Source organism: Podarcis liolepis (genome assembly GCF_965112155.1).
Source record: "Podarcis liolepis genome assembly, chromosome: 10".
Classification (NCBI taxonomy): domain Eukaryota; kingdom Metazoa; phylum Chordata; class Lepidosauria; order Squamata; family Lacertidae; genus Podarcis; species Podarcis liolepis.
The window spans coordinates 9,870,070-9,892,782 of record NC_139562.1 but is presented as its reverse complement, the minus strand read 5'-3'; the positions used below and the strand labels follow the sequence as shown (position 1 = coordinate 9,892,782).

General features: G+C 49.5%; 1 protein-coding gene across 2 annotated transcripts in view; it reads right to left on the bottom strand.

Moving 5' to 3' along the window:
• Window positions 1–128: 128 nt before the first annotated feature.
• Window positions 129–22,713, bottom strand: part of ITIH2 (inter-alpha-trypsin inhibitor heavy chain 2) — a 48,856-nt gene continuing 26,271 nt past the window's right edge. Inside the window, exons 17-23 of one of the 2 annotated variants that reach the window (XM_083461055.1) lie at window positions 16,445–16,567; window positions 15,033–15,119; window positions 11,980–12,093; window positions 11,349–11,547; window positions 9,409–9,581; window positions 1,365–1,476; window positions 129–689 (exon numbers count right to left, since the gene is read on the bottom strand). In XM_083461055.1, coding sequence (XP_083317181.1) covers window positions 542–689; window positions 1,365–1,476; window positions 9,409–9,581; window positions 11,349–11,547; window positions 11,980–12,093; window positions 15,033–15,119; window positions 16,445–16,567 — 956 coding nt within the window. In that variant the 3' untranslated portion in view covers window positions 129–541. The remainder of the gene's footprint in view (window positions 690–1,364; window positions 1,477–9,408; window positions 9,582–11,348; window positions 11,548–11,979; window positions 12,094–15,032; window positions 15,120–16,444; window positions 16,568–22,713) is intronic. The other variant, XM_083461056.1, reaches the window with a different exon arrangement.

The following is a 22,713-nucleotide window of genomic DNA, read 5'->3' as shown; positions in this document are numbered from 1 at the left end:
AAACATACCTGTAGTGATTTAATGGATGTTTTAGTTTAGATTTGTAGCTAATACTGTGTGACTTCTGTCCCAGCTGCAGTGGTGGAAGCCCTGGAGGCTTCGCCAAAGAAACTAAACAGACGACATCATCCCAAAAAGAAAGCTTTTTATTCTCTTTGAAAAATATATTTTTCCTACCAGGACGACTAATCTTCATATATATATGATGGCCATATCTTACTTGGCCTTATTTTCAAACTCCACAATGTATGCCAGTTGCTTTTCTGCTTTTCCACGACACCCAGAAAGGTTATGGAGGACCCTAGATATGAACAGAGAGATGTTTGCTGTCTTTAGTGGGGAGAAGGTTTCATTGTGCTGGGGTAGGCAGTGCGGGATCTGCAGGCTGCATCTAGCCTGCCAGGGCTTTTCTCTTGGAAAAGGGCTTTTCACCTGGAAAGACAGGTTCACAAGCAAATCACCAGCGGGGGTGGGTGGAGAAGAGCCTTGGCCAATCAGATGCTGGCCATCTCCTGCCTCTGCTTTAGGCCCGCCCATCCTTTCAAGGATGCTTTGGATAGCTGTATAAAGTGGGGACAAGGTAATCTGTGTAGTGACCGTCGAGAAAGCCCTTCCCACTGTTGTGCACGAACCAGCAACGGACAGCAGTCCCAAAGACACGGTCCAGGCGGTAGTCTTTCTGCACACCTCTGCAGGTAAAGCAAAATCAAATAAATAAAACCGCTGGCATGCAACAAAGCTGAATGGAAGAATAGTTTTCTCATCGTCCTCACTAATCTGCGGTTGCCAGGATGCTGTTTGTTAGGGGGAAACGGTTTCAGAACCGTTTTAGGGTGTCAAAAAAGAGGAACCTTTCTTCACCTGTGGTGGGGCTGCCCAAGTGTGGAGGCTGGTTTGTCAAGGAATGAGCAAAATACTCAAAATGTCCCAATCTAACTTCATAGCAGCTTTGTTTACTAAATCTATGGGACAATCAGTTGAAAAGTGTCAGCTCTCATGAACTCTTGACAAGGGTGCTGGTGGCTGGCAGAACTTCCATTTCCCCGAAATGGAAAACCTTGCAGGATTCAGAACTTTTGATTCCGTATAAAAATATGTGGAGTTCAGGTGAAAAAAGAACTCTTAAATTACATGTTTCCCAAAGCTTGGGAGGACCCTGGAAAAAAACTGCCATGTGGTTGGATTTTATATTGTACACAACTCACAGCTTTCCTCCTCACTACAGTGTGAAATTTTGCCCCATCCTGTTCCACAATAAACCATGAACAAAGAGATTCACTGTGAGCAAAACTACATCTGAGCATCCCATTCTGAGCATCTCTGAGGTTGAGAGTCTTTGGTTTCAGCTAACTCAAGTGGTTTACCTGGTGACAGTGAGTTTGTGGCCTTTCACTTCCATGGTAGCATCAGCTTTCCCCGGATCTTGTCCAGGCCGCTCATTATAGATGTGCACGTCTGGCTCCAGCATGAACTGCCCTGGTGGAGGAGAATCATCACTTGACATTAGGCTGTCCTGGGGGGCTGTGTGAGCCCCCCACAAGAGTATTTGTAGACGTAGAAACACTCGTTAAAGAGGATTACCCCTTGCACAACTATAATCCCCAAATATTTGGAGGCGGGAGTCAGAATGGTTGCAGATCTAGCATAGCCATTGTTTCCCCAATCCGCTTTACGTTGAAAATGTTGTGGGATCGGGGACCTGTTGTAAATGTAGTAAATGTTGCCAATTTAACCCGTGTGCCAGATACACTTATGACAGGTGGGAAGGGCCATGGCTCAGTGGCTGAGGCAGTGCCGGATCTACGTGTAAGCTAAACAAGCTATAGCTTAGGGCCCCACTCTCTTGGGGGCCCCCCCAAAAAATTAAAGAAAAAAAAACACCTGGATGTACATTTCCAAAATATAAGATAAAAAACAAATAAAATAAAACCTACATACAGTGTCAGGGAACTGACATCGGAGCTAGAGGCGGAGGGAAGGCTCTCAAATGATGCTGGAGAAGGGCCCAGCAGGGAGAGAGGCAGCTCCGCAGATGGGGAAGCAAATCAGCGCAACACCAGGGATATAGAGGGGCTGATGGGGGAATCGGTGAGAGGGCTCCAGGACTCTTCACCGGACACCAGCGGGGAGAGCACGGGTCCTCTGCTACCCACGCCCACCCTGCGCAGAAGACTTCCGCACAGAGAGAGTAGGAGGAGACTGGGTGTCAAAAACTTTTATGTTGGAAAAGATTTAAGAAACGCCCACTGACGGATTCTGCCAGTGACTGAGGCAGCCACCATGAGAAGGGGCTGTGCAGTCAGAAAGTTTTAACAAGGCAAATTAGCCGAGAAAGGCACCAGTTTATGCACGAGTAACTCATACCCATTACATACAGCAACAGTGTTTTGTGTTGTGTAGGCTCCTATGACGTAAGTAATGGGCCCTGCCTGCTAGCCTGCTGCCTAAAATATCACTGGTTTGCTCATTTCTATATATAGGGTGCCTACATTTTGCATGGACTGTTATGTGCAAATGGCTTTGGATACCTATTAGGTCCATAAATTACCAGATAGCATATTGTCAGGGGTTCAGAGACAGAGACACAGGTGAGGGAGGAGACGGAGAGCGACGAGGAAGAATCCCAGGACAGTGAGGAAGAGGATGACAATGACTTGAGATCTTCCATGAGTCTCTCAAGTGAATCGGAGGATTCTCAGGAGGGGGCGCCCCTAGTCAGGACAAGGGGGGTCACAGGGGGGACCTGCCAGGAGCAGGGAAGCAGCAGGGAAACCCCGAGCGGGAGTGGGAGATCGGGGCCGGCTTCCCAGCAGGAACGAAGGGAAGAGAGGGGGGTTCCCAGTGTGACACACGGAGCGGAGCAGGAAAGAGACAGGGGAAGGAGATCTGGGGAGAACGTCCTGCCGGAAGAGGGGGAGAGTAGTACAGGGAGTAGTGTCAGTGTCAAAAGGAAGGTCAGGGGTAGCGAGCGCGCGCCAAGTTCAAATGTGGAGGCGCGCGGAAATGGAGAAAGCCCGGAGGAGGAGCCCAGCCCCAAAGCACGAAGGAGGGGGGAACAGGCATCTCAGGAATCCGCTTCGGGAGAGAGCAGGAGGGAAGGAACCCAGGGGGGCAGAAAGACCCTGCGGAAAAGGAAAGACAGGAAGCGGTGGTCTAGCACAAGCCTCATAAGTTGGTGCAGGGGCGGGGACGAGTCAGAGGGGACTTCAAACGTCTGACGTTAAAGACACGGGGCTGCACGCCTCGGTTGTGGAATCTATAATGAACTGCAATAAACATCCCTGTATATAAGAAGAGCTTGGCGTTGGTCTTTTGTGAGCTGAGACCTGAGGCAGCCTCTGACAGTAAGTCCCCTCCAAAACTACGCAAAATTTTTTTTTGCAAAGCTCACAAAGTTTGGCAGCCCTGAGTATGGAGCAGCAGATAGCTGAGCTACGCAACGCAGTCTCCCGGCTTACCACTGAGGTAGTGGTCTCGCAGAAGAAGGGGGAAGAGGCAGAAAAGCGGTGCCAAGATCTGCAAGCCAGGTGGGATCATGCATGCCAGGTGGGGTTCCCGGGGACCAAAGCGGCTGGAGTAGCACTGGGCAGAAGAGGGGGCAACTTGGTAGCCCACTTCGATGGGAACCTGCAGCAATACCCCAGTTTTAAAGCAGACGTAGAATATGCGTTGCACTTGCTTCGCGACGACTTTAAAGATGAGGAAGAGAAAGTGGGGTTCATTGTGTCCCACTTGCATGGGGAAGCGAGGGCTTGGTTGCGCAATCTGTGGCGTGAGGATTGTCCTGCTCGAAGGGACTCTGATGAATTTATCAAATGCATGGACGCTTGTTTCCAGTCTAGTGTGGATGTGGATGTGGCACGCCATCAGATCCATGGTTTAAGGCAAGGCAAGGCTTCCGTACGTCAGTATCATGCTCGCTTTTTCGCCTTGCTGAATGTGCTGCGCTGGGAGAAGGATTCTTTGGCTGTCAGAGACTTATTCTGGGAGGGGCTATCTGGCCCTGTGAAGGACGAGCTGGCTAGGGGGGACAGACCTAAAACCCTGGCAGACGTGGTGCAGCGAGCGCTTGCCATTGGAGTGCGCCAGGAAGAACGCCCTTGGCGCAATGAGGGGGGTAGCCAGCTTCACGCACCGCCCAGAGTGCCTCCTTTGTTTCCCAGAGATCCAGGACGTCCGCGTCTCTCCCCTCAGCTGCAGCCAGGGGAGGAGCCTATGGAACTGGGGAGTGCTAAGGCTCAGTCAGTGGCCGGAGCCCCAGCGTCCGGAACAGTCAAGAAGAAGCCTCCTAGAGGGAACAGGAAGTGTTACATCTGTGACTGTGCAACGCACATGGCGAAAGAGTGTCCCCAGAGGCTCCGGCAGCACACTGCAGCCTTGGCAACAGTAAATGCAGCAGCACAGCATGAAGAGCTGTTTCAGGGAAACGACAATGCCTGGCTGGAATCAGCAATGTTGGGGCACAGCCAGGCAAGTCAGTAGAGCAGTCCCCAGCGCTTTTGCAGCCTACAGACCCCCTGCCACCCAAACCTGTAGTGCAGCTCACTGCAACCCTCCAGCTACCTAATGGACGCACCCTGGAGGTCCCCATCACAATTGACAGTGGGAGCAACGCAGACTTCGTGGGGGTGCAGTTCGTCAAGCAGCATCGCATAGAGCTTCTGCCAGCCACGCTGCCATTGAACGTCGTCACAGTGGATGGCAGGAAACTGCTGGGGGGGCAAGTGGTACAACAGACGCCGCCCATGGTGATGCAGATTGGCAATCACCGAGAAGTCATCAGTTTCAACGTCACCCGCCTGTCAGACACGCCTATAGTGTTAGGCATGAGTTGGCTGGATAGGCACAGCCCGACCATGGCGTGGTACCAGCGGCAGCTCACCTTCGGCTCGTCCTATTGCGCGCAGCATTGCATCCAGACCGGTCAGGAGGAGGAGGGCCAAGAGGAGGGGCAGCAGCTACGTCTCAGCATGGCGCAAGCAGTACCCCTCAAGTACAAGGGGTTTTTGGAGGTTTTCTGCGAAAAGGAGGCTGACCAATTGCCACCTCACCGGCCCTACGATTGCGCTATTGACCTCTTGCCAGGGACAACGCTGCCGCCTGTGAAGCTGTATTCCATGTCCGAGGAGGAGCTGCAGGAGCTCCGGGAATTCATAGACCACAATCTGCAGCGGGGATTCATCCGAGAATCGAAGGCTGTAGGGGGCAGTCCTGTGTTTTTTGTGAAGAAGAAGGACACGCCCCAAAAGAGGCTCATCGTAGACTTCAGATTCATAAACTCAAAAACAAAGCCCGCGGCCTTTCCCATGCCCAAGATCGACGACCTGCTCGCGACGGTGCGGAAAGGGAAGATCTTCACCAAGTTGGATCTCCGCGGAGCTTACAATCTCATACGTGTGCGAGAGGGTGATGAGTGGAAGACGGCCATGTTCACGCCGTTGGGCACCTACGAATACAGAGTTATGCCGTTTGGTCTCCAAAATGGCTCCCACTTTTTCCAAGCTTTTATGCATCATGTGCTGGCGGGACTCCTCTACAAGAAGTGTGTATGTTTCCTCGACGACATTCTGATCTTCTCAGAATCGCCGGAGACTCACGAGAGCGACGTGAAGGAGGTCCTGCAGAGGCTACGGGAGCACAGGCTCTACGCCAAGTTGGAGAAGTGCCAATTCGACGTGACGGAGGTGGATTTTCTGGGCTATAGGCTGTCCGACAGGGGACTAGCCATGGACAGTGCCAAGGTCCGCGCGGTGTTGGACTGGAAGAGCCCGCGAAATCGGAAAGAGGTCCAGAGGTTCGTCGGCTTCGCCAACTTTTACCGCAAGTTCATCAAGGGTTTCGCCAAGGAGACGGCAGCTATCACGGACACTCTCAGCTCCAAGAAGAAGAAGTTCACCTGGACGGACCAAGCGGAGCAGTCCTTCAGGAGACTTAAGAGTCTCTTCGCGTCCGAAGAACAGCTGCTACACGTGAATCCTGGCAGGCCCATGAGGGTGGAGACTGACGCATCTGACAGAGCGGTGGGGGCCGTCCTCTTACAGGAAGACCCGCAGGGAAACTGGAGGCCCTGTGCTTTCTACTCCCGGAAGCTCAGCAAGTCGGAGCAGAACTACACCATTTGGGACAGGGAGTTGCTGGCCATCCACGCAGCTTTCAAGGCGTGGAGGCACTTTCTCATCGGAGCCAAGCACACCGTGCAGGTCCGCACGGACCACAAGAACCTAGAGTACTGGCGCACGGCGAAGCTACAGAGCCAGAGGCACATACGCTGGGCAGAGTTCTTTGCGGATTTCGATTTCAGGATAGAGTACATCCCAGGCGACAACAATGTCATAGCAGATGCGCTCTCCAGGAAACCGCAGTATCTCGAGGCAGCGGCACCGGTGGCAGCCAAGCACATTTTTGCACCGCAGGCATGGGCGTGCGCTTCAGCCGCCGTGGACCTGGAGGCGGTGCGTCACGCGTTGCAGGCGGATCCATTCGCACAGTCCAAGATGGAAGAGGTGCGGAGGGGCACAGCGAAGGACGACGAGTTCCAGATACGCGACGGCCTGCTGACCCGTAAAGGTGCTCTCTACATTCCGGGAGACGATCTCCGCGCGAAGGTTCTGCAGCAGTTGCACGACGCACCCAGCGCTGGCCACTTCGGCAAGGAAAAGACGACAGAATTAGTGGCCAGAGACTTTTGGTGGCCCCAGATGCGAGGGGAGGTCGCGGAGTACGTCGCCAGGTGTGACACGTGCCAAAGGTCCAAGCCAGTGCACCAGAAGCCAGCGGGACTGCTGGAACCACTGGAAACGCCACTGCAACCGTGGGAGAGGGTGGCGCTGGACTTTGTCACTGATCTGCCCAGTTCGCGAGGCAAGACGGCGGTGCTTGTGGTTGTAGACCTGTTCACCAAGATGGCGCATTTCATTCCTTGTGCGAAGGTGGCGACAGCGGAGCAGACAGCCAAACTGTTCATCGACCACGTGTTCAAGGTGCATGGCTTGCCACGGTCCATTCTGTCTGACAGGGGGCGCCAGTTTGTGTCCAGTTTCTGGCGGAAGCTCCTAGGGATCCTGCACGTCAAAATCAACCTGTCGTCGGCGAGACATCCGCAGACCAACGGCCAAGCAGAGAGGGTCAACGCGATCATGCAGCAGTACCTGAGATGTTACGCCAATCAGCGACCCGCGGCTTGGGTGGATTACCTGCCGATGGCTGAGTTTGCCTACAACAACACGAAGCACGCGTCTACGGGGGTGACGCCGTTCTTTGCTAACAATGGAAGGCATCCCAGAACCTTCCCGGGGCTCGTAACGACGGGGGAGGGGGAGCCACAGGAAGCCGACCATTTCGCAGCAGAATTGCAAGAGGTGCACGACGAGCTACGGAGACATTTAGAGCTAGCTAAACAAGCCTATAAGGTGCAGGCGGACAAACACAGGAGGGAGGGGGAAGACATCCAGGTGGGAGACTGGGTATGGTTAGCGGCCCAAGCGGTGCCGGCCAAGTCGTTAGCTAAAAAGAAGCTAGGACACAGGCAACTAGGGCCGTACCAAGTTGAGGCCAGGATCAATCCCGTAGCGTTTCGATTGACCCTCCCCGAGGGTTCCAGAATGCACCCGGTCTTTCATAGGTCGATGCTCACCCCCTACAAGGCCCCACACCGATTTCAGGAGTCAGGGACGGCACCAGAACCAAGCAGGGAGTCGCCCAAGAGGGGGAGGTCACCTAAGGACGAACCAGTCAACGAGGTCACAGAGATTCTGGACTCGAGATGGGGGGAAGAGGGAGTAGAATATTTTCTCGCCAGGGAGGGCGCCCCGGCCAGCACCAACAGTTGGGTGCCAGACTACGCTTTGGACGAACCCCTCCTCAAGGACGAGTTCCATGCCCTTTTCCCACACAGGCCCATGCCAGCACAGTTTTTCGACGATTGGCTTTTTACGCCCACACTTTCCGCCAGCACCTTCCGAGGGTTCTCCTCCGCAGAGGAGACGACGCCAGAGTCGAGCCCTCCAAGGGGATCGTGTTCGGGGGTGGACACCGACCCTTCTTACTGGTGGGACGACCAACCAGAAGAGGACTGGCGCATGAGGTGGCGGGTGGGTCCTTGGCAAGCAGACCCCACCCAGGCAACAGGGGGAGGGGAGGACGTGAACATGTTGGGAGAGGACAATGGGTTCGAGTACACAAACAATGAACTGGAAGCAGAGGAGATCGACGTCAACGACCTGTGTCCGGCAGCGACCTCCGCAACGACGGAGCCCCCGGAACCTGCGCCCGAGCAGCGGGAGGGGGGAAGGGGGGGCTTCGAGGGGGGGATGGATGTCAGGGGTTCAGAGACAGAGACACAGGTGAGGGAGGAGACGGAGAGCGACGAGGAAGAATCCCAGGACAGTGAGGAAGAGGATGACAATGACTTGAGATCTTCCATGAGTCTCTCAAGTGAATCGGAGGATTCTCAGGAGGGGGCGCCCCTAGTCAGGACAAGGGGGGTCACAGGGGGGACCTGCCAGGAGCAGGGAAGCAGCAGGGAAACCCCGAGCGGGAGTGGGAGATCGGGGCCGGCTTCCCAGCAGGAACGAAGGGAAGAGAGGGGGGTTCCCAGTGTGACACACGGAGCGGAGCAGGAAAGAGACAGGGGAAGGAGATCTGGGGAGAACGTCCTGCCGGAAGAGGGGGAGAGTAGTACAGGGAGTAGTGTCAGTGTCAAAAGGAAGGTCAGGGGTAGCGAGCGCGCGCCAAGTTCAAATGTGGAGGCGCGCGGAAATGGAGAAAGCCCGGAGGAGGAGCCCAGCCCCAAAGCACGAAGGAGGGGGGAACAGGCATCTCAGGAATCCGCTTCGGGAGAGAGCAGGAGGGAAGGAACCCAGGGGGGCAGAAAGACCCTGCGGAAAAGGAAAGACAGGAAGCGGTGGTCTAGCACAAGCCTCATAAGTTGGTGCAGGGGCGGGGACGAGTCAGAGGGGACTTCAAACGTCTGACGTTAAAGACACGGGGCTGCACGCCTCGGTTGTGGAATCTATAATGAACTGCAATAAACATCCCTGTATATAAGAAGAGCTTGGCGTTGGTCTTTTGTGAGCTGAGACCTGAGGCAGCCTCTGACACATATATTCAACAGAAAAAAACAGTGGCAATTTGTTGTTGACAAAGGACAGCTGGACATATAAAGGGCCCCATTACCTTCAGTAGCTTAGGGCCTCATCAAACCTAAATCTGGTCCTGCCTGTGACCACAGTAACAACATTCAGAATGGTTCAGGTGAGAATTCTGTTCTTCTAAAGGGGAAACCACCATCTTTAACTTCCGCCCACCCTGGTTTTGAGCATTTCCTCTTTTCCCTAAAGCTCAAGGACCCATGTATACACAGCAACAAGCAGCACTGAACCCCGCTCCCTGCCTCCAAGGAGACTTTACCGATCAGGCCGTGCACACTGGAGGAGAAGTTGCTTGCAGGAGGGACGTAGATTCCCAGGAAGTCAACATTGACTGGGTGCTTCTTCCATACACGGTGAAGCACGACCACAAAGGACAAGTCCCCATCCACCGTGATATTGACTTTGTTGTCGCTCTTCACAGAGACCAGCACTCTAGGAGAAACGGCAAGTAGATGCATGAGTAGGGTGTTCTGAAATATACTCAGAGTCGCAAAGTGATTTCATGCTCTTTATTCAGCTCATAGTGGTGAGGAGGAATGAATGAAAGTCCCCTCACAGTATCTGCTTATATACATTATTTACACAATGGGCTGCACATGATTGGCTAATTCCGGAATTCTACTGTAAGCCAATCAGGTTGTGGATTCACTTCTATCTGGAGCAGGATTGGGTGGTTCCTGCCAACCAATCATACTGCTGCATTGTTCTAGGACCAATCAGACTGCTGCATTCTGAATCCTATTGTTCTAGGACTAATCAGACTGCTGCAATTTGGATCCTATTGTTCTAGGACCAATCAGACTGCTTCAGTTTGGATCCTATTCAACTCAGTACATAACAGTTCTGAGTCCTTTACTCAGAAATGTAGTTGGTTGGGCTTTGGCCGTCTCATTGTGAACCAAACAGAAGCTAGCTGTCGTGTCCCGTAAACCTGTCAAACACTGTCTTGGTTGCAACATGGTGTCATCATCCAAAGAGCAGCCTCACCCAAATGGTGTAGAGCAGGCATCCCCAAACTCGCCCTCCAGATGTTTTGAGACTACAACTCCCATCATCCCTAGCTAACAGGACCAGTAGTCAGAGATGATGGGAATTGTAGTCCCAAAACATCTGGAGGGCCAGGTTTGGGGATGCCTGGTGTAGAGCAGGGATAGTCCATGCAGTGCTCTCCATATCTTTTGACGGACTACAACTCCCATCATTCCTGGCTGTGATGGCTGAGGCTGATGGGAATTGTAGTCCAACAACATCTGGAGGATTGCATGTTGACTACCCTCGGTGTAGTGGCTAGAGTAGTGAATTTAAACAGCTATGAGGAGAATGGGACTTTCAGTCTTGGCAACTGATTTTCATGCAGTAAGAGCACCAGGAATGAGGTGCTCTGCTCATTAGGTCTGACACTCAACCAAGTCTGTGTCTTTGCTGATAAAGAGTTAACTCCATCTTTGGGCTGTGTGATTACAAACCAGCACACACCTTATATAATAATAATAATAATAATAATAATAATAATAATAATAATAATAATAATAATAATTTATTATTTATACCCCGCCCATCTGCTGAGTTTCCCCAGCCACTCTGGGCGGCTTCCAATCGAGTGTTAAAAACAATACAGAATTAAATATTTAAAACTTCCCTAAACAGTTTGAAAGATAAGATAGCTGCTTATTTCCTTCACACCTGAAAGGAGGGCGTTCCACAGGGCGGGCGCCACTACCGAGAAGGCCCTCCGTCTGGTTCCCTGTAACCTCACTTCTCGCAATGAGGGAACCACCAGAAGGCCCTCAGCACTAGATCTCAGTGTCCAGGCTGAACGATGGGGGTGGAGACGCTCCTTCAGGTATAGAGGGCTGAGGCCGTTTAGGGCTTTAAAGGATAGCACCAACACTTTGAATTGTGCTCAGAAACGTACTGGGAGCCAATGCAGATCTGTATTGCGGCATTGCTGATTTGGGGGGCTCGCATAGTGCCATGCAAGTCTCTTTCCCTGCCCCACACCTGAGGCCGTTTATGACACCACCAGGTGGAGGGCAGGTGGGTGTGGGTTGGAATGCAAATACTCCAATAAAATTTCAGGAACACACACAGGCAACCTGCAGGTCACTGTTGGGGCACACAACCTAAAATAACTCTCCCCCACCTAGGGAGAGCAACAAGTCTAGGGAAGCCCTGATGCTCATCCGATTTCCCTATTACCTCCTTCGAATGAGGCTTCCTAAATTGGACCAGGAGAAGGATGTGGTGGAAGAGCCATCCTTCAAGCTGATGCCCTCAGTGCTGACTTCAATCTTCAAGCCTTTCTTTTCGAAATTGAACCCGATCTTGCCAAAGTAGGTGTGCAACTTGTTGTTCAAACGCTTCTTGGCCCCAACCAGCTGCCCATTGACAGCAATCCCTACAAAAGAGAAAGAAAGCAGTGTTGGCGTTTCTGCAAATGTACTGCAATCCAGGCTGGCCTTTTTTTTGTCTCTTAGAAGAGTTTGAAGAAGAGTTTGGATTTGATATCCCGCTTTATCACTCCCCTTAAGGAGTCTCAAAGCGGCTCACAATCTCCTTTCCCTTCCTCCCCCACAACAAACACTCTATGGGGTGAGTGAGGCTGAGAGACTTCAGAGAAGTGTGACTGGCCCAAGGTCACCCAGCAGCTGCATGTGGAGGAGCAGGGAAGCGAACCCGGTTCACCAGATTACAAGTCCACCGCTCTTAACCACTACACCACACTGGCTCTTACAATTTTATCCCCCGGAACGTTTCTGAACTCCCATGTTTCTATGACTATTTCCAAATGCACAAAATAGCTGCAGAATGGCACTTTTTTCTCCCTTACCGGACTTGGCATCTGAAATTAAGTTCAGGATCGCTCCGGGTTCGGAATCTATATTGAAGCAGATGTTCTTATGCTGCCTCGGCAGGTTGATGATGAAGTGGGGATCGTTGTCGACTGGAGACAGAAACAAATGGTGTATGATCGATGCATGGGTGAGTACCAAAAGTATTTGCTGAGTAAAAAAATCTTCCATTGCTTATGCAATAGAATGTAAATAATAATAATAATAATAATAATAATAATAATAATAATAATAATAATAAATTTATTTGTACCCCTGCCACTCTGGGCAGCTCACAATCTGGATTGAGGTCCTTCCTAAAACTGTCAATCTTCTGCAAAGAAGTTCTTAATCCAATGGTTCTCAAACCTTTTTTTGGCCACCTAAACCTTGGTTTCATGAACTCATCCGCAGCGCCCCCTACCTGGTAAAAAACCTTATCTAGAATAGCAGAAGCCACAGTAATAAGACAACAAAGCCCAAACAGTAACAATCAATTGGCCATTCATTCAAAATCCAGTTAAAGCTATTTAGTTTAGTTAAGTCAACGAAACTGATGAACTTGATTCAGTGATGCCACCTTTGTAAAGTCTATTAGTCCCACCCCACCCCCACCTCTGTAACTGTGTTGACCCTTGGGGGGCAGTACCCCCCAGTTTGGGAATCACTGCCCAAAGCAATGGAAAAAGGGCAAAGACATAAGTGAGAATCAGACAGGCTGATCTCACAACTGAACTGCAAAAGAGAATACACAGAGCAATCATGAATTACACTCCGCAATGCCACTCTTAAATCATGCCCTGTGTGACACACATTGCACCTGCAAATGGGTTTTTGCTATTTCCAAACTCTGCATTGCAGTGGTACCTCGGGTTACATACGCTTCAGGTTACATACGCTTCAGGTTACAGACTCCGCTAACCCAGAAATAGTGCTTCAGGTTAAGAACTTTGCTTCAGGATGAGAACAGAAATCGTGCTCCTGTGGCGCAGTGGCAGCAGGAGGCCCCATTAGCTAAAGTGGTGCTTCAGGTTAAGAACAGTTTCAGGTTAAGAACGGACCTACAGAACGAATTAAGTACTTAACCTGAGGTACCACTGTAATTGAAAACACCCCAAAGGGAGCTCTAAGAGAAAACAAACTTTGCAATACCACCAACTTGATCTTGGAGCTTTTCGCTCCAGCGCTTTACAAATAACACCCAGTTTTGAGCCAATTGACTTGTCTATGCACCACTGTGGTTCCTCCTAAAACAAAACTATTTGGAAGTGGCAACAAACTTCCTTCTTTCGAATTGCTAGAATATGTGACTCCTCTGCAACGTTGGAGGATGGATGGCGGCTAATGGATTGAAGTTGAATCCTGACAAGACAGAAGTACTGTTTTGGGGGGACAGGGGGCGGGCTGGTGTGGAGGACTCCCTGGTCCTGAATGAGATAACTGTGCCCCTGAAGGACCAGGTGCTCAGCCTGGGAGTCATTTTGGACTCACAGCTGTCCATGGAGGCGCAGGTCAATTCTGTATCCAGGGCAGCTGTCTACCAACTCCACCTGGTACGCAGGCTGAGACCCTCCCTGCCCGCGGACTGTCTCACCAGAGTGGTGCATGCTCTAGTTATCTCCCGCTTGGACTACTGCAATGCGCTCTACGTGGGGCTACCTTTGAAGGTGACTCTGAAACTACAACTAATCCAGAATGCAGCAGCTAGACTGGTGACTGGGGGCGGCCGCTGAGACCACATAACACCGGTCTTGAAAGACCTACATTGGCTCCCAGTACGTTTCTGAGCACAATTCAAAGTGCTGGTGTTGACCTTTAAAGCCCTAAACGGCTTCGGCCCAGTATACCTGAAGGAGCGTCTCCACCCCCATCGTTCTGCCCGGACGCTGAGGTCCAGCGCTGAGGGCCTTCTGGCAGTTCCCTCATTGCGAGAAGCAAAGCTACAGGGAACCAGGCAGAGGGCCTTTTCGGTAGTGGCGCCCGCCCTGTGGAACACCCTCCCAGCAGATGTCAAAACGATAAACAACTACCTGACACTCAGAAGACATCTTAAGGCAGCCCTGTTCAGGGAAGTTTTTAATGTATGATATTTTAGTGTTTTTTGGTTTCTATGGAAGCCGCCCAGCCTGAGCATCCGTTAAATTGTTCCCTGGATTTTAGGACCAAACAGAAAAGCGCACAATGTTAATTGCATGGAATCATTTAATGTGTCCGGTGTTCTTTAGCTATAGCAGCCACAGGTGCAAAAAAGAATTGGGATTGTGGCATGCAAGGAGTTAACCCTTTCCATGCTTCTGACACCTCCCCCCACCCGAAGTTTTCTGCGGAGGGTAGCAGCTATGGGGGAGAGCTTCATTGGCAAAGGAAGAGAGTTAAATATTTCCTCTCTGTGTACCCATCAGTGCTGGATTAGACAATGGACAGACAAAGCACATCCAACTTTGCTGGACTAGCTTAAACCCCACAACAATTTATTGTTATTCACGTTTTATACTGTATTTTATTCTGCTTTTTGTTGTATGAATTAAGTGTTTTAAATTTGTTGTTAGCCACCCTGAGCCCAGTTTTCTGAACTCGGAAGGGTGGGGTATAAATAAATTATTATTATTATTATTATTATTATTATTATTATTACTCCACACTCTCCCCCCATAGATTTATTAAAGAAAGCACAGATTTATTGCAACACATGGAAAGATCCGATTTCTTCGCATCATTTCTATTTACGTCAGTGGGACGCCCCCTGGTTTAGCTGGGGATATGGAATAAAAAGAGAACATGTACACCTCAGGCTGAAACCAAGGGACACTCTTTCCCCTACTCAAATGTAGCCCCCTAAAAACTCTTTCGCTCCCATGTTCACATTCACCCCCGTACAGTGGTGGCAGAATGCAGGAAGATCAACAGTAGATGGCGCCAGAGCCAAGGCTAGAACGCAGGAAGACTGACAGTAGGTGGCGCCAGAGAGGCAACTATTTCTAGTTTTGCCTCTGCCCTCCTCCCAGCTGAGTTCAGAGACAGTGGGATGGAAATCCAGCACAGTATCTTCTACCTGCATGTATCCCGCTTTGAGGTAGGTTCTTTGTGCCCAAGGATGTGTTGGAATGACCAGGCTTGGACTGGTCTAAAAGTAAAGGTCCTGTTGTGGGAGAAGATCGGGGAAATATAATTATCCTTCTGGTCAGCAGCAATCTCTTTTTGGAAGAAGGAAATATTGTCAGAATGGAAACCACAGCTGCGTTTCAGTTACGTACTCCTCGCAGCAAAGGTGTCCTTGGCAATACTGGAGGCGTTGGCCATAGAACGATGACTTAGAACCAACCGCATCGTTAGTAACACACTAATTGCCATCTTCATTCATGGCTGGGCATTGTTTTCTTTATTTATCCTAAAAGCTAATGCTCTATGGGGGATATATCAGGGTAAGAAATAAATAAAATGTCCTATCTCAAAGATCTCAGTAGTCTATGCAACAACGACAAACCCTGGTTTTATCTTGCCAGTATAAAAATTTCCTTATTCCACAATATAAAGCGGGATGTTCTTATGTCAATGCAGGCATAATTCTTGCATATTTCTTAGTTATGGCTGCTGCTGTTTTTTTTTAAAAAACCCAACAACAACACCCAAATGCAATTAATTCTTGAAGTGTCTTTTTTTTTTTTAATGGCCCCATGCTCATTAAAAAATGGCCCATGTTTATATCACTGGAACAGAATGCATCATAATACTTTAAGTGTCAGTGATCAATCAATGGGTTTTCCTGGACGCATGGGAACTGGGCAGCAAAATGTGTTGGAAAACCCAGACATAGCTGCAGTCTGAGCAGCTAGACAAAGGCCCCTCATCACACTTTCCTCCATTATGACAAGATGCATCTAAATCACAGTAAAGGTAAAGGGACCCCTGACCATTAGGTCCAGTCGTGGCCGACTCTGGGGTTGCAACGCTCATCTCGCTTTATTGGCTGAGGGAGCCGGCGTACAGCTTTTGGGTCATGTGGCCAGCATAACTAAGCCGCTTCTGGCGAACCAGAGCAGCACACAGAAACGCCATTTACCTTCCCTCCGGAATGGTACCTATTTATCTACTTGCACTTGACGTGCTTTCGAACTGCTAGGTTGGCAGGAGCAGGGACCGAGCAACAGGAGCTCACCCTGTTGTGGGGATTCGAACCACCGACCTTCTGATTGGCAAGTCCTAGGCTCTGTGGTTTAACCCACAGCGCCACCCGCGTCCCTCAAATCACAGTAACTATTTCTAAATTAGCACACGCTCAGACGGCAGTAGAGAAGGAAGTTTTAATGCTCCTGATGCTCTCTCTGGTTCTGTATCTAGATTTGGGCCAACAACCCTTCAGACAGAGGACTTCCCTTCATAAAGGAGGACACACAGCCACCTTGAAGTGAGGAAACCCAGATGGCGATAAAAAAGGGGGGAGGGAAAGAGTCCAACATCTATTACCTGCATGTATGGCAGAAATAGTTGGACCCATGACAGCCGCTAACGGACCCTGAGGTTTCACCGTAGGTTTCGCCCAAGATGGGATGGAATTGTCAGTCGGTGCTGGGCCAATAACTAAGGATCCTGTTCAGATAAACCAGAAGATAACTGTCATGTGCAATTAGCGCATTGTCCACAGAGCGTTTGGGTTTCGCTTTAACAGTGCAGCTCTCATTCTAACATTTGCATTTTACCACAAATGTGCCCAACGCAGCCGTTTGTTTTTTTTTTTTAAAAAAAAGGAGTTAGCAGTGCAAACTTTGAAGCAGTAGTAAAGGTAAAGGTAAAGGTATCCCTGCCCATTCGGGCCAGTCTTGCCAGACTCTAGGGTTGTGCGCTCATCTCACTCTATAGGCCGGGAGCCAGCGCTGTCCGCAGACACTTCCGGGTCACGTGGCCAGCGTGACAAGCTGCATCTGCCTCCTTACTTACAACCACTATGGAGCGTTTGCTCTGCTTGGGGTCCCGGGCCCTAAGGAAGTCAGATTTGCCTCAACCAGGGCCAGGGCCTTTTCAACTCTGGCTCCAACCTGGTGGAACGCTCTGTCTCATGAGACCAGAGCCCTGCAGGATCTGATTTCTTTCCGTAGGGCCTGTAAGACAGAGTTGTTCCACCTGGCCTTTGGCTTGGAATCAACTTGATCCCCTCTCCCTCTTCCTTTTTCCTTTCTCCTTCTGTGATGGAACTCCTATTTGGGGATTTCCCTGGCGTTTTTCTGGCCCATGTAGCACCAGTCTGGATAGTTGGCCTTGGTGAAGACTTGACGTTTTCATCCCCCCAAAAGTTTTTGATTTGAATTTCTACTGAAATGAGGCTGCATTTTAATGTATTTTAATCTTGTTTTTAAGTTGTATTTTAATCAATTGTTTTTGATCGTGTTAGCTGCCCTGAGCCCGGTGTTGGCTGGGGAGGGCGGCATATAAATAATATTTTGTATTATTATTATTATTATTATTATTATTATTATTATTATTATTATTATTATTATTATCTTCCTCCCCTTTAGTCTCAGTGTGGCTCCTGTGGAACTCAGCAGGGCAGAAGAGGGGGGGGGGACTAGAATTAAGACAGTGCCTCTGGCTCCAGCTGCTGTTGGTCTCCCTGCCTTCAGCCCAACTAGCCTCAAAGGGCACCAGCCATCACTGCCTTGATGCATGACCATAGAGACACCTGGCGAGAGACTCCTTCTCTCCTCCATAAGGGTGTGTCCGGACCAGGGCCGTCTTTAGCATATGCACTGCTGGGGTGCAAAGATCCGCCCAGTGCCCCCAAATTTTGATGTAAGAGGGGGGCGCCAGATACATTGATTCTGCAGCTCTTCCACAAAAGAGAACGGAAATGACCCAGCGATCGCGGTCGACTGGTTGAACATCCCAGAGGGAGGTAATTAAGAGCTTAGGTGGATTCAGCGGCAGGCACCTGGCGCCCCCAGAATTTGGCGCCCAGGTGCCCCGCACCCCTTGCACCCCCGGTAAAGATGACCCTGGTCAGGACAGCAAGAAGAGGAAGAGTTGTGCAGTGGCGTAGCGTGGGTTGTCAGCACCCGGGGCAAGGCAAGTAATTTGCACCCCCTAACCCATGGATTTGCTCCCCCTAACCAGTGGATTTATGCCCCTAACCCCCAGATGTTGTGCCCGGTGTGGCCGCCCCCCCCCTGCACCTCCCACGCTACGCCACTGGAGTTGTGCCTCATAAACTTTTCTTTTTCTTTTTTTCTTGCAATTGACCAGTGTACACATGGGCGTAGCCAGAATTTATGTTGGGGGGGAGAGAACTCAGCTATCTGCCAAGTGATTGGCCAGTTAGTTTAAGTATTTTTATTTACCGTATTTACGTGGATCTAATGCGCCATCAAATCTAACACGCCCCTCAGTTTTCAAAACCTTGAAACCCAGAAAGCATTTGCTATGTCAACGGTGTTTCTCAAGCTTGCAATCGAATTTAATGCACCATCAAATCTAATGTGCATGCTAATTTTTGCGATGTTTTAGCCAAAAAAAGGTGTGTAGTACATTCGAGTAAATACGGTATTTACTTGATTTAGGGGGGCAACTGCCTCCCAGCTACGCCCATGAATGTACACATTTTGCAAGATAAATAAAGCCATATTATAAAGGCCTTCTAAAATAATATAGGGCAATGTACTTAAGTTGTCAATTCCGCCCCCTAATTCCAATCACAACCCAAGAGCCTGATGAGAAACAAGGTTTTTCATGTGTGTGTTTCTTAAATCACCTCTGCTAGAAACACAAACAATTCTGGCATATTGCATGATACATATAATATTATACACTCCAGTTATCCTGAAAGAAACCAGCACTTTGAAAGATGCATAACAACAAGGCATATACACATATAAAACGCATATGTGCTAATACTTGTGAAATTATGTTGCGTACATATAATATACTTTTGCATCTGTACCATTTTGCATATAATTAGTCAGGCTTTTCCTGTTTGTTTTTAAACAGCAGTACTCGGACAAAACTGGGTGCCCCATTGTGGGAAAAGCTCAATGGGTTCCATTGTTTATTTATTTTTAATTTCATGAAATATATGCACTGCTTGATTGCAAACAACAACCTCAAAGCAGTTTACAAAAAGGACAAATCAATAAAATTATGAGTGAAAACAGACAAAACGTTCAAGAAATGAAAAGCAGCAATAAACTAAAGAACACACCAGCATTCTAGATGCCCGGGTAGGCTTGTCTAAATCAGAAATACGCCAAAAAGTGTACAGTGAACACACCTGCCAGGTATCAATAGTCAGGGAGTTCCAAAGGGCACACTAAAAGAATCGATTTCTTATGTATGACTTTGTGGCATCAAAATAAAAAAGTTCCTTCCAGTAGCACCTTAAAGACCAACTAAGTTAGTTCTTGGTATGAGCTTTCGTGTGCATGCACACGAAAGCTCATACCAAGAACTAACTTAGTTGGTCTTTAAGGTGCTACTGGAAGGAACTTTTTTATATTGACTATGGCATACCAACATGGCTACCTATCTGTAACTGTTTGTGGCATCAGTAATGGTGCCAATTCTGCACTGTTCAAAACCCTTAACAGAAGTCAAATGACGGTCCTTTAAACCCCTCCTGAAACTCTGGAGAGAGTTACTGCCGGTCAGTGTAGACAACACTGAACCAAATGGGCCAGTGATCAGACTTCTTTTGCCAGCTCCCTTGGCTTCTACACTTCTCAGATGGCCCCCGCCTCCTTGCTGAGACAACACCTTGCAAAGCTCAGCCAGCAGGGCCACTGGGATCAGACCAGTTTAGCTTCTCGCTTCCTTTTCCCCTGCAAAAAACCCCCAGGATCCAGCAAAGGATTTAAACCAGATTGCCACAAGAAATGAATATCTGGTGAAGAACAGCCGGTGAATGCCAGATTCTGCCTGGGTTCATTCCCGTAATATCCAAGGCAACACGATGACCAAGTACAACAATGTGGTGTCAATATAAACTCTTTATATAATCTATACAGAACATGCAACAGTATGAAATATATGAAATATGCACTCTCTGCAAAACCAAATAAACAGAAATCTTATAAATCTCTGAAAGTCACAAAGTATGCACTCTTGATGATAATCTATTGTATAGATTATATAAAAAATTTATATTGACATCGCATTGTTGTACTTAGTCATCGTGTTGCCTTGGATATTACTGATATTGTTTGCAACACAGGGCTTTAATTGTTTGGGTTCATTCCTGAGCACAGGGCAGTGCAGATGTTGCTTGCTCAAATTTTCTTTTTTCCCAACACAGTGATACCTCAGGTTACATACACTTCAGGTTACAGACTCTGCTAACCCAGAAATATTACCCCAGGTTAAGAACTTTGCTTCAGGATGAGAACAGAAATCGTGCAGCAGCGGTGCAGCGGCAGCAGGAGGCCTAATTAGCTAAAATGGTAAGGGTAAGGTAAAGGGACCCTTGACCATTAGGTCCAGTCGTGACCGACTCTGGGGTTGCCGCACTCAACTCGCTTTATTGGCCGAGGGAGCCGGCGTACAGCTTCCGGGTCATGTGGCCAGCATGACTAAGCCGCTTCTGGTGAACCAGAGCAGTGCACGGAAACGCCGTTTACCTTCCCGCCGGAGCGGTACCTATTTATCTACTTGCACTTTGACGTGCTTTCGAACTGCTAGGTTGGCAGGAGCAGGGCCGAGAACTGCAGTTTGCTGAGGGTTTGCTGAGACTTGTGAGGAGACCCCCTTTTCCCCTCATAGAGCTACAGTTCTCAGAGTGGATTAACAATCGCTCCTTCTTCCCAGGGAGCTCTGGGACATAAATGCAATAAATAAATAAAAATAAAATACCCAGGCATGTAAGACCCATGTCAGCTGCTACCTGGAGCCCTCAGAACCACAGGTGGTCTCTCCCCCTTCAGAGAACCTGCAGGTGGTGGTGGTGGGTCGTATACCAAGAGTTTTGTTACTCTGGAACCACTCTGTTCATTTGTTTTCATTCAGCTTTCCTGGCCAGTTTCTGACTTCTCCTCTTTACATAACGTCTTCTCACCACCACAGGACTCCAGTAGGCTCCTTGGGGCAGCCTAATTTCTTTCACAGCCTGTCCTGTTCCCTTCCACCTCCTCCTTCATCTCTCCTCCTGCCTCCTTCTTCACTCTCGCTTTCTCCAAGCTTCCTCGGTTTACATCCACTTTCACTCCTGTCCCCCTCTTTGTGCTGCTGGTACCGGCTGGTACTGAGCAAGAACCTCTCAGGGATGCTGCTCTTTAATCTGCTGCAAGACTCCCTCAGCAGCCTCCTGCCCACCATCTTTGCCCATCCAGTGCCTCAACTGTGCATTGGGTCAGCCACAGAGTCGTAGTGCAATCCCTTCCCCTTAACCCACAGATGAAAAAGGTAAAGGTACCCCTGACCGTTAGGTCCAGTCACGGACGACTCTGGGGTTGCAGCGCTCATCTCGCTTTACAGGCCGAGGGAGCCGGTGTTTGTCCGCAGACAGTTTTTCTGGGTCATGTGGCCAGCATAGCTAAGCCGCTTCTGGCGAACCAGAGCAGTGCATGGAAACGCCTTTTAACTTTCTGCCGGAGCGGTACCTATTTATCTACTTGCACTAGCATGCTTTCAAACTGCTAGGTTGGCAGGAGCAGGGACCGAACAATGGGAACTCACCCCGTCGCGGGGATTTGAACTGCCAACCTTCTGATCAGCAAGCCTTAGGCTCTGTGGTTTAGACCACAGTGCCACCTGCATCCCTACTAACCCACAGACGAAACTCTGCAGCAAATAAAGTCATAGAATCGTAGGGACCCCTAAGGACCATCTAGTCCAGGGGTCAGCAAACTTTTCCAGCAGGGGGCCAGTCCACTGTCCCTCAGACCTTGTGGGGGGCCGGACTGACTATCTATCTATCTATCTATCTATCTATCTATCTAGGGGGAATGAATGAATTCCTATGCCCCACAAATAACCCAGAGATGCATTTTAAATAAAAGCACACATTCTACTCATGTAAAAACACACAGATTCCAGGACCATCCAAGGACTGTATTGAGAAGGTGATTGGGCTGCAACCGGCCCATGGGCCTTAGGTTGCCTACCCCCACCCTCTGCACACCTTCCAGCTTGTCGACATCCTTCTTAAATTATGGGGCCCAGAACTAGACATGGAATGTGTGGCTTACGGGACTGATAATGATCTAGTCCATGGGTAGGCAAACTAAGGCCCGGAGGCCAGATCCGGTCCAATTGCCTTCTCAATCCGGCCCACAGACGGTCCGGGAATCAGCATGTTTTTACATGAGTAGAATGTGTCCTTTTATTTAAAATGCATCTCTGGGTTATTTGTGGGGCATAGGAATTCACTCATTTCCCCCCAAAAAATATAGTCCGGCCCCCCACAAGGTCTGAGGGATGGTGGAACAGCCCCCTGCTGAAAAAGTTTGCTGACCCCTGATAGTCCAACCCACTGCAATGCAGCAATCTCAACTCAAGCATCCATGACAGATGGCCCCCCAACCTCTGCTTAAAAACCTCCAAGAAAGGAGAGTCCATAACCTCTCAAGGGAGACCGTTCTATGGTTGAACAGCTCTTATCATCAGAAAGTCCTTTCTAAGGTTTGGTTGGAATCTCCTTTCCAGGATTTTGAATCCATTGGTTCACATATTACCCCTTGGAGCAGCGCAAAATAAGCTTTCTCCATTTGACAGCCTTGTAGATGTTTTAAGATGGCTATCAGATCACCTCTCGGCCT